Source organism: Eumetopias jubatus, unplaced genomic scaffold, assembly GCF_037043125.1.
Source record: "Eumetopias jubatus isolate StellerSeaLion01/CBP00866 unplaced genomic scaffold, mEumJub1_p1.0 scaffold_7, whole genome shotgun sequence".
Classification (NCBI taxonomy): domain Eukaryota; kingdom Metazoa; phylum Chordata; class Mammalia; order Carnivora; family Otariidae; genus Eumetopias; species Eumetopias jubatus.
In genome coordinates this window covers 71,743,561-71,754,645 of record NW_028274813.1, presented here as the reverse complement: position 1 = coordinate 71,754,645, position 11,085 = coordinate 71,743,561, and the positions used below count along the sequence as shown (strand labels likewise).

General features: G+C 58.5%; 1 protein-coding gene across 6 annotated transcripts; it reads right to left on the bottom strand.

The window, feature by feature from the left end:
• Positions 1–1,092: 1,092 nt before the first annotated feature.
• Positions 1,093–8,409, bottom strand: EFS (embryonal Fyn-associated substrate). Of its 6 annotated transcripts, XM_088025063.1 has the most exons (7): positions 8,165–8,182; positions 7,803–7,913; positions 4,400–4,678; positions 3,986–4,126; positions 3,160–3,882; positions 2,690–2,779; positions 1,093–1,527 (listed from the first exon to the last, which is right to left on the bottom strand). In XM_088025063.1, the coding sequence occupies exons 1-7, from the start codon at positions 8,180–8,182 to the stop codon at positions 1,093–1,095; spliced, it is 1,797 nt and encodes a 598-aa protein (XP_087881189.1). The 6 variants fall into 6 exon arrangements, with proteins under 6 accessions (XP_087881189.1, XP_027970534.1, XP_027970536.1 ...); XM_028114733.2 differs by lacking the exon at positions 7,803–7,913; XM_028114735.2 differs by lacking the exons at positions 4,400–4,678; positions 7,803–7,913 and having other exon boundaries at positions 3,160–3,537; positions 3,766–3,882.
• Between the last annotated feature and the right edge of the window lie 2,676 nt (positions 8,410–11,085).

The following is an 11,085-nucleotide window of genomic DNA, read 5'->3' as shown; positions in this document are numbered from 1 at the left end:
TGGCACCTCTCAAGGCTCACGTGAGGCCAACCTCCCTCCGCATATGCACCTCTCTAATGACATTGTGTGACAGTGAAGTCTTGAAGGAAAGGCCCCCACCCCAGTCAGTAATCTGTCTGCTTTCTGGGAATGCTAGTTCTCAGACTCTTCTTGGTGCTCTCACCCCTGGGGCCTCAGCTCAGATATCACCTCCCCACCATCCTGTCCAGTCTCCTTCAATGGCCTTTCCCTCATCCAGTTAGTCCCTCATATCACCCTGTTTATTTCCATTACCAGCAACTGTTGAATCTGTGGCAGGTATTTTTTTTTTTTTTTTTATTTACTTATTTTAACTGACGCAGTTATGTCCATCCCATCCCGGTGTACCTTCAGAACTGTGCTTGGCACATCATGGGAGCTGAACCCCGCCGAATGAATAGTTACTGAAAATAACAGCAAAATCTCCCCCCAAACCTAAGGACATCCTGCCCACAGTGTGTGTCCCGTCGGTTTGGCCAAGGGCCACCAGGCCCAGCTCCTCCCCCAAGCACCCAAGAAGCAGAGGCAGAGAAGCAGACAGCAGGGCTTACTGAGGCCCAGCTCTGTCCTGCCTCCCATGGGGAGGAGCCCTCGGGCCTCTCCCAGACCTCCACATTTTGGGCGGTCAATGTCCTGCCCTCACTCTCGGCCAACAGTGAGGTGCTGACGTTCTAGAGCCAAGAACCAGGACAAGAAAGGGGCTCCGGGTGGGCCCAAGATTCAGGCACCTGCTTCTCTGTGGGGCCATTTCCAGAGGTGGGGGCCAGTGCAGTGACCAAGAACCTCCACCCCAGGCTGAGAGAAAAGAGTCCAGTTCCTCCCTGCCCCAAAGGGCCTGGCACTTGCCCCTGACAAAACAGGGAATAATATTAAATATAAATAATTTATACAAAATGGCTCGTACAAAAAGCTGCGGGAGGGGGAGGAACATCTCTGTGAGAAACTGAGATGACTGGAAGGGGAAAGACGCCCCCGCCTCTCCCGGTCCCTAAAACGGAGCCCTCCGGCCACCCAAGGCCCAAAAGGGGGCTCCAGCAGGCAGGAGAGGGGAGGAGCAGGTCCTGGAGGGGGCCCTCAGGGGGCCAGGCTGGAGAGCAGAGAGGTGAACTGCAAGGCCTGCCCTGCCAACTCCGCCACGCGCTGCGCCATCTCTCGGGCCGCAGGGTGGGATGGGTAGCCCAGCGCAGCCCCCTTGACAGCCAGCACCGTGGCCCGTAGTGCCTGGCCCAGTGCTGTACCTGCAGCCCCGACCTGCGCTCGCAGAGGCGCGGACGCTGCCAGCCGGCCCAGAGTGTCCCCTACAAACACCAGGCGGTGAGCGGCCACCACCACCCGCTTGCCATGGGGCACGAAGAGGCGTGGGGGCTGCTTGGCCTGGGTGCTGGACATGAGGGCTGCCACGGCTGCCTGCAGTGCTGAGTAGTGGCTCTGGCACTGGCCTGCGTAGAAGTGCAGGAGCTGTAGGTCTCCGGTGGGCAGATCCAGCGGCTCCCCTGGGGACGGGGCCTCCTGGCGGCAAGAGGAGTGGTTGGCAGGCACGCTCCAGTGGTGCTACTCCTGCACTGCTTTCCTCCCTCCTTCCCTTCCTCCGTTCCTCATTTCTTCCTTTCACTCCCTCCTTTTTACCCGAGCTCCTCCCTCCGCCCACCAGAACGTTTAAATTCTCATAGCCAGGGCCAGGAAAGTGCCCGGAGGAGCTGATGTCAGATCAATCTGGATTCAAACTAGTCTCTGAACTTGGTTCCTTATCTCTAAAATGGGGCATCTGTCCCATTTTATGCTGTCCGGTATCAACATAATGGGAACCACATGTGTAATCAAAATTTTTCTAGTAGCCATGTTGAGAAAAGTAAAAAGATTTTTCTAACTCCAGATATAAAAATTGTTGTAATTTCAACATGTAATCAATATAAAAAAGACTGACGATTCTTTTCATTCTAAGTGCAAAATCTGGTGTGCGTTTGTTTTATACCTACAGTGCCTTTCAGTTCAGACTAGCCACATTTCAAGTGCGCCGTAGCCGCATGTGGCTAGTGGCCACCTTATTGGATAGTGCCGTTCTAGCGTCTGCCTCCCACGGCTGCGGGGCAGTGAATGCCACAGCATGCAGAGAGGGCTTAGAACAGAACGTTGCACACGGTGAGCACTGTACCAGTACTGACTGTGGCTGTGATTAGTGCTGACCTGTGCGATGTGCTTAGCACAGGGTCCGCACTTGGTATCTACCTGATAAATGGTAGCTATGCTTAGGACCATTCTAGACAGTCGGGGAGACCATCTTACTTTCCTGAGGCCCAGAGAGATTAACTGGTGACTTCAGGGCCCCGGCTTCTTACTGGTGGAGCTGGGATTAGAAGCCCCGTCTCTTAGGAACCCAGGAATTCACTTGGAAGGAGCTTCAGAAGTCACCTGGCCCAGCCCAAAATTCTCTCTGCTTCCTTGGCTGCTTGGTTTTCTGATTCCTCTCCAACACATTCTTTCCCCTCTTTCTGAATTCCTGATATCCTTTTCCAGGTTCCAGTCCTTCCTGCCGAATTCTTGCTTCTCTCTACCCCAGATCTGGCTCCCTGAGTTCTTACCCCCACCCTAAATCTCTCTCCCTTGCTGCTTCCTCCAAGTTCCTGTTCCTCCTTCCTGTGCCCCTTCTCTAGCACCGTCCCCACAGGGTTACCTGCTGCTCCGGTGACCCCCTCTCCAGCAGTTCAGGATCCCCTGGGAAGGCCTTATCCAGGGACCTAGATCCCTGAGCTTTATCCATGCCCTGTGGGAGGGACCAGGGTCTCAGAGCAGGGGTGGAGGAGCAGGGCAGGTGCCCCCCACCCCTCTCCTGCTGTGTTCCTGCCCCTTCCCCCTCCCCGTTTCTTCCCCAGGTCTCTACGGCCATCAGAGGTTGCAGGCCCTTGACTCCAGGTCTCGGAGAGTTCTGGTGGCAGGTCAGATGGCTTGGGGACCCCAGGCTGGGTTTAGGAGTGTGGCACCGGTACACGTGGTGGGACCAAGTACTGGGGTCCCAGGCCATAGGGTGCAGGGCCAGTGGAGGAAGGAGGGAGGGAAGAAACGGAGGGTCCCTCTGGGCCCCAGGCCTCCTCACTCCTCCCTCTGGTTATCTTGGGGGGCATTTCTGGTGGGAGGGGAGCTCACCTTCAGGTGGACATAATCGTACTCCTCAGCCATCGGGATGCCCTCATACTCATTATGGTGTCCTGTTGGATCATCCTCTACCTCCCCGCCCTCTGGATCCCCCTCAACCTTGGGGCCCCCATAGCCAGGCAGGCGGGATGGGGGTGGGGGTAGAGGTCGATCCTGGATGCTGCCTTTCCGGCCTGGAGCAGGAGAGGGAGCAGGGGAAGGGCTGGGGGCCTCAGGGACAGGCAGGGCAGGCAGAGGGCGGCGGGACAGGCTCTCGGCTGAGGGCAAGCGGGGCCTGTGTGGGAGTGGGGGGCTTCTGGCCAGAAGCAGGGCCACGGTGTCCAGGTCATTGGAGGCTGAGGCTCCTGGGGGCTCTGGAGAAGGGGGTGCCTCTGGCCCCAGCAGGGGCACATCGTAAATGCCCTCATCGGTGCCTCCACCTTCCCCATCTGCTAGCAGTTCCTCCGGCGCTTCGTATAGATTGAGCAGGGCTGAGGCCCGTTTCAGGTTGGAGGGGGCAGCGTAGAGGGGGGGCTCGGGTTCTCTGCCCCCCTCCCACTCCAGATCCGGTTCCAGCTCTGACGGTAGCTTTGGGGTCAAGGGCACATCATAGGGAGCTTCATCCTCTCCAGGGGGCTGCGGGGCAATCCGGGCCAGAGGGCGGGTACAGGAGGCAGGGGAGTCATAGGGGTCACTGGACGGAACTCGGACGGCAGTAGGGGGCACATCATAGACCTGGAGAGGGAGCAGAGCCATCGGTTATCCTGACTCCGCGGTGGACGCCCAGTGAGAGCCCTCTGTTCCCTGCCAAACATACACATGGATGTCTAGCCCTCACCTCCAGCGTGTCTCCAGGGGCAGCCGGTTGGGCCCCACTCCCTCTGGGGACCTTGTAGATGGGATCAGGGGAGGGCAGGCAGGGTCCAGCCGGAGGTCCTAAGGTAGGACAGGGCCGAGCTGGGGGTGGCACCACATATACCTGGGGGGTCAAGACAGACAGGTGGGTCAGGAGTGGGGACGAGAGAAGCAGCTAATATATGCCATAGAGGAGCTAACACCCCTTCCAACCCCCCCCCCCGGCCCCCGTGCCAATGGGATGAGAGCCCAGGAAGGGTGGCAAACAGGTTTCACCCAGTGCCGGGTGGGTGAAGAGCAGCGGTCTCAGGGATCGTCCTGCCCCACCTTGCTGCAGGTTCCAGCAGAGCGCAACGGGGCTCTTCTGGCCTGGGGTGGGGAGGGCTCCAGCTCTCACCTCCTGGTCCTCATTGCCGTGCTCTGGGGCTGGATGTGGTGAGCCAGGCTGGGCTGGGGGCACCTGGGTGACGCTGGGCTGGGGTGCCGGGCCCGCAGGAAGAAGCTTCACTCTGTTGGCGGGCACAATGCCCTGCTGGCCGTGCAGAGAGCAGAGGCACCAGCCATCCAGCCCACCAGCGCCCTCCCTCTGCAGTACCCGTAGAACGTCCCCTCGGCGGAAGGACAGCTCCTGCGGGGACTCAGCAGTGTTGTCGTAGAGTGCCCGGGCCAGCTGGGCCTGCTGGGTGAGGCGGGAGCGGGGAGAGGGGTCTCACACACATATCAGGTCATCAGGTCCCTTGCTCAGAAATATCAGAGAGCCCCCCCATTCCCCTCAAGCTACAAATCTGAACTGACTCAGCTCTTCTTGACTGGGTCCTGCCTTGTCTCCAGCTTCATCCCCTGTACTCTTCCTCTTCCCTTCTATTCCTTGAACTAGAGAAATTCTTTCCCGCTTCAGGGCCTTTGCGCTTGTGGTTTCCTTGACCCAGAATGCTCTTGGCCTGACTCATCACCTGACTGGCCCTTTTGCATCCTTCACTTCTGCTTAAGTGTCTCCTTCTCAAAAAGGTCTTTTCTTCACTCTTCTCCCTACCCCACTCTGTGTCTGTCTCCACCATTGTTTCCTTCATCTTACTTTATACTATTTGCCAATTTCATTTCTTATTATCTACCTCTTCCCTTACCCTGTAAGCTCTGGGAGAACAGGGACTGCTATATTCCTGGCCCCTGTGAAAGGGCTTCACCTGGAATCAGGTCTCAGTGAACATGTGTTGAATGAATTTCCTCCAAAGCTTTGTGCACATGAGAAAGCCCTGCTAAGGTCTGCCAGAGAATCTCCTTCACCTTCCCTGTTTCCCAGTCAGCATCCCCTACAAGCAGAATTAGATTGAGTGGCAGCAGAGACCCATCAGTCTGAGAGAGACTGGGAAAAACCCAGCCCAGACAGTGCCTAGGCATAAAAAGGAAGAAAACAGAGACTGAAGCAACTGTTTTGTTCTCAGTCTCAGCAAATAAGGTTCTATCAGAGGAAGCTGACGTTACCATGGAGAGGAGAAAGAGTATACACTCTACTGTGTGTGTGTGTGTGTGTGTGTGTGTGTGTGTGTGTGTGTGTGTGTGTGTGTGTGTGTGTGTAGGAGGGCCTGGCAGACCAACCAAGAGCAAACATATCAGCCTGTTTCCAGTCCTGTCTGGTAGGGACGTCTAAGCTTTGTTGCTCTGAGAGCCACCTGCTCAGGTGGTAAGTCACAGATATCAAGTGCAAATTATGTATCCAGACATGGTGCAAGTCTTTACACTAATCATCTCATCTCATTTAATCTCAAAACATCCTTATGAGGAAGGAGCCATCATTATCCCCATTTGGAAAGGAGGCCGGGACAGAGAGGGTAGGACTCCGCCCACAATGGAGAGCTGGTGCCGCTGGTGGAGGTGACTTGAACCCCAGGCTGTTTGACTCCAGAGCCAGCACTCTCAATCAACCCCTACTGCTTCTCCACGATCCCAAAAATGAGGTTATACTTTCTTCTTCTTCTATTAGTAACTTAACCTCTTGGTTAAGTAGAGTCCATGACTCAAACATGACTCAAGCGCATACGAAGTCTTCATTATACTCGACTTTCCTTTGCATTTCACCCTTCACAGGGCTCCGGTCCCATGCTGTCCTTCGGTAGAATCAATCTTACACCACTCACAGTATCGAAATATATTCTGGTTGGGTTATGCTTGCTAAGTGACCATGCTTGCTGGCAGGACCCCAAACAGCGGTGGCAGAAAGCAGGTAGTTAGGCATCACCAGAGTAGGGAATCCATGTGGCCTAATTCAGTAAAACATCTCAAGCTAAAGATCTCCGGCAGGGGTGCATTTGGCCCCCAGACCCTGGAGAGAAGGAGGCCCTGCTCAGCCAGCAGGAGTGCATGTTTCTCTTGATTGGCATTTCCCATGTGCATGGAGAGGTGGTCCAGCCCTCATGGCTGGGTGATGTTAACAACAAACTGACTTTTCCTCTTGCCTGGTTCCAGATCAAACCATTTTCTGATTATATTTTGGCTTCTAAAGGATATTATCCCACAGAAAGAAAACATGCTAACCAGATGGCACAAATTCCTGGTTAGCTCAGCACTCTTCTTTCTAATTGTAAATTAGAAATTAGTGTTTTGGATTAGGCAGGGGGTGAAGAGCACAGTTCTGAGGCAGACAGACCCAGGGTTGAGTCCTGGCTCTGTCCCTTTCTAACTGGTGACTTCGGGCAGGTTGTTTGACCTTCCCAAGCCTTCGGTCTCCTCCTTTGTAGACTTCCATGTCCATATCCAAATATCCAGTCCCGGATAATAACAGCACCATCCTCACGGGATTGCGGCGAGGACTGGAGGAGATAATGCACCAAACAACCAGGACAAACCAAGACAAAGCTTAGGACCAGCACAGGGCCAGTATATGCTCAAAAACTATTAGCTGTTATTAGGACCCTGTGAGTTTGATTAGCGCAAATGCCACTCCCCACCTCTAGGTAAAAAATCTACCTCCTGGGACTACAAAGCAGACCAGCTGACCAGCTAGCCCTGAGCTACTGTTTTCAGGACCTCCCCCTCTCCAGGCTCTGAGTTAAGGTCTTCTCACCATCATACAGACTGAGCTAAAAGGAGCTTGGTCTGAGAAGGAGTGAAAACTGAACTCGTCCTCGAGGGGTATGGGAGGATGTCAGGAGCCATGCTTCTCGCCTTTCCAGCCTCACAGTCCTCCTTCCCAGAGTACCCATTTGGAGGGGGCCAGAAAGCAAGCAGCAGCCTTGCCTTCCCCGGGAATCACAGGGTCTAGGGAAGGGTGGAAAGGGGACAGAGTTGCTTGGATTCACACCACAAGGCTTGCTGGGCAGAAAGCAGAGGTGGGGCTGTGGAGAGCTCCTCCTTGTGTTAAGGTTTGAATTCCGTCCAATGGGGCCAAACCTCTGGGCCTCACGGCTTCAGGAACCCAGGCCAGAGTTGCTGATAGACTGATTGATGATGGGTGTGGCCACCTCTGCCCTACCCGCTCCTCAGGGGCCCGGCTGCCTTGCGAGGGAGTGGCTGCCTTAACTTGGGGGTGGCAGTGGGCCACACGCTCTCTGGGAGGCCTCCTCCCACCGTCCCATCATGCCGGCTGTCTCCTCCCTTTGTCACCAGTCCCCGGAAAGTGGCCAGAGGCTGGCTGACATCACCTCTCCTGCTCCCTCTATTTTCTCTCTCTCCCCTCCCGATCTCCCTCTTTTGCTCTATCCCCCCCTTTTCTCCATCCTTCCCCCAGAGAAGGGCCTCTTTGACCTCTCCCATTTTCCTGGAGCCACCTCCGTTCTTTCAGCCCCCCCCAACCTTTTACTTGCCTCCCAATCACAAGCCCCTGCCAACCACCGGTGGCCATCTGTTCCCGCCCCTAAAACAGCAGATAGGACTCGGGCTAGGCTTGCCCCCTCCCCTCCATCCAGGGACAGCCTCTAGAAAGAAAAAGAGGAGAATGGGGAGGAGGAGGGGAGAGGGGGAACCTAGACCCAGAAGCAGCTAGGGAAGGGGAGTGAGAGGGAGAGAGGGAAACAAAAGTGGGGGTGGGGGGGTGGAGGACACAGCCTCTCGGAGAAGAAAGGGCCCAGGGAGAAAGACAAAGAGAAAGCAGAAATAAAAGTGACAGGAGTGCAGGGCAGACCGTGGAGGCCTATGGCCCGCAGCCTCCACTCCCTGGTGGACTCACCGACGTGGCTATGGCCATGGCCTTGGCCTCCCGCGCGGCCCGCTCCAGGCCAGGTTCGCTTTCGCTGACTTCAGCAGCGGCCGCCCGGCACCATGGAGGCGGCCCCCGGCTGCGGCGCCTGAGTCGTGGCCTCCGCGGAGGTTGGAGGAGGAGAAAGAAAACCCACAAAACTCCCCAAATGGGAGGCAGCTTGGCCGGGCAGGAGGAGGAGCGGGGCGGGCCGGGGCGTCGCTGCGGGACCTCATCCAAGGGCGTGCGCTCCGTGCCGTCCCGGGGACCACGGGCTTGGCCAGGCCCCTGGAGCTGCCTGGCCTAGGCCGCGGAGGGACCCCGGGTCCGCATGGGCCGAAAGCTCCCTCCCAGGGCCGGGGCACCGAGGAGGCGGGAGCTGGGGCCGCGCTCGACGCCTCGCCAGGCCGCTCAGGACGGCCCCGAGGGCTGGGAGAAGCCGCCGGGGCGGTTGGGCTGGACGAGCGAGTTCAGGGGCCAACGCTCCCCAGCCGGGGGCCGCGGCAGAGAGCGGTGCTCCCAGGGCTGTGGTAGAGCGGCCCGGGGGCCCTGTGGCTGCCCAGCTGCGAGGGGGTGGGGCGAGCGAGCACTGAGACGTTCGCCCCTCTTCAAACTCGCCCAAGTTGGCGAAAGGAGGCCAGGCTGGCGCCGGAGGCCTCCGAGAGCGTGGCGGTTGCGCTGCGTCGCCCGAGGGCAGCGCTCGGCCCAGACACTCGCACGCCCGGCGGCGAGGCGGGCTCACACTCACGCACACTCGCCCTCTGCACGCCCGGGGCTCGGGGGACGCCGCGACGGAACCTCGCTCCCCGCACGCGGGCTCGGCCCGAAGGGGCGGGACGGCCTTCCCCACGCCTCCGCGGGGCCCCCCCCGCGCGCCGCCACCCCGCGGCCCGCTCACGCGCACCCTCCGCAGGGCCCCTCGGCGCGCCCTGGAGCTCGGGGCAGCTCCCGGGTGTCTCTGGGGACGGAGAGAAAGGCCACAAAGCAAAAGAAGCAGCAAAGAGAAGGCGAAGGAGGAGCAGGGGCCAGGGGCCCGTGGACTCGCCTGGAGGAGGGTCGGGGAGGGGGGACACTGAGGGGGCTGCGAAGGCTCCGAGGGGTCTCGCGTGGCCTTCGGGCTCAGCCCCCGCGCGCGCGGCTCCCCTTCCCTCCCCTTCCCCGGCTCCCGGCTCCCTCTCGGGGCAGTTCCTTTCTCCTCCCCTCGGGCCCTCTCCGCTCCGGCGCGGGGCTCAGTCCTGGGGATTAAAAGAAAGGAGGGAGGGGAAAAGGGAGGGGAAGGGAAGGGGCGGAGGAGAAAGGAGGACGATCCCTCCAAAGGCGGGTGTTGAGTTTCAGCTCGGGACCCTCGGGCCAAACTGCACGCCCCCTCCCGGGCCCGCTCCCCGGCGCCTCTCGGCTCCGGACGTCGCGACGGACCTCCCGAGGTCTGGTGCGCTCGCTCCTGGGAGCTTCCCTCACCCCGCTACGCCCCCGCTCTGCCCCGCCAGCCCCGCGCCCCTCTCCGCGTCCCTTTCATGAGCCCCACATGTCTTTCCCGTGGGAGGGAGCGCGCTCCTTCCTCCTTTCTGGGGTCCTCAGCCGAGCGTCTCCTCTCGGCGTTGCCTCCGCAGCGGTGACAGGGTTGGCTGGCCGTGCCTGGGGGGCGAGGGGGGAGGGGACGACGAGTGGGGGTCTGAGCCTGGTCCCAGAGCTGCGGGCGGGCGGGTCGTGCCGCCTCTTACACTCCTCTGCCAGTCTGGGCCTGTCCCCCGCCCTCACTCTGGCTCGCTCTGCGGCCTCGGCCTCGGGGAGCAGGAGTGGGGGCTGCGGGCACAAAAGGGCAGACCTCTTTCAGAGGAGCTGGGATCAGCTGAAAGGACAGGGTTCTTGGGTCCCCACTCTCCTTAGTGTGTGCTGTTTCCCTCCACCCACCCCCATCTCCTGCTTCTTCCTTTTGGGGCACACCTCAAGGCCTCTTAGGCTGGAAGGGAGCCTCCCTTCTTCCATTTTTGAGGTTCCTGGTGTTGAAAAAGTGAGATGCCACACAGGATTGAAAAATTGTAGTAGATTTTCAGTGTTCACCTTGAACAAATTAACACTTCAAACCTATAAAACAGACGATGACTCTATGTATAACCTCATATGGAGATAACATCAGAAGTCTAATTGCAGGCCCTTTGTGAACCTGAGGCCTTGAACAGGTGCTCCCCTCCTTCTCTCCTCCCATTGCACAGGCCCACACATCCAGGCATGTCCTAGCAGGGGAGGGGGCTGGCTCCCCCTCCCTGTCACCTGGGCACCTGTGAAGAATCCTGTGCGGAGGGGAGAAGTGGTACCTATGGGATGGGTTAGGAAGAGATTCTGGGGTGAGTGGGGGGATGGACAGTACAGTATTGGTTCTGGGCTTGGCTCACAGCTGGGGTGCAGACCTGAGCATGGGCCTGGGGATTCTGAATAGACTTAGACCCCTCAGGATGGTAGAGGAACTTATAAATTTCCAGATGGATCTGAAGGGAGAGCTCCGCATCCCAGTCCAATCTCCTCCAGACCCCAGCCCCAGGGTGGGGGCGCGGGTGGGGGGAGGCTGGCTGCCTGCAACACCGACATTCAGTTGCTGGGGAGTGACTTGCTTTGCTCTGCCTGGGGACTGCCAAGGTAAATTGGGGCCCGAGACAGAGGTGGGCAGGAAATCCAATTCCCAAAGATGAATGCTCAGAGGGGCACAAGGAGAAATAGATGGTGGCCAAATAGGCAGGACTAGGCAGGAAAGAAGTGCTAGGACCAGGCGAAATGGTGGTTTGGGAGGAGGGCACTGGGGCTCACTGTCCGAGCTCAGTGCCCGGGGAAATAAATGTAGGTGAGGGGAAGCAGAGTACAAACCTGCAGGATAACGAGACAGTGCTTCTGGAGTGCCCAGGCATGGAATGGAGCCA

Excerpts from the sequence above, each read along its gene's own strand:
- EFS (XM_088025063.1), bottom strand. Across the intron at positions 4,127-4,399 it reads ACGGCAATGAGGACCAGGAG|GTATATGTGGTGCCACCCCC; the intron begins GTGAGAGCTGGA and ends TTGACCCCCCAG. Across the intron at positions 3,883-3,985 it reads CCCCTGGAGACACGCTGGAG|GTCTATGATGTGCCCCCTAC; the intron begins GTGAGGGCTAGA and ends CTCCCTCTCCAG.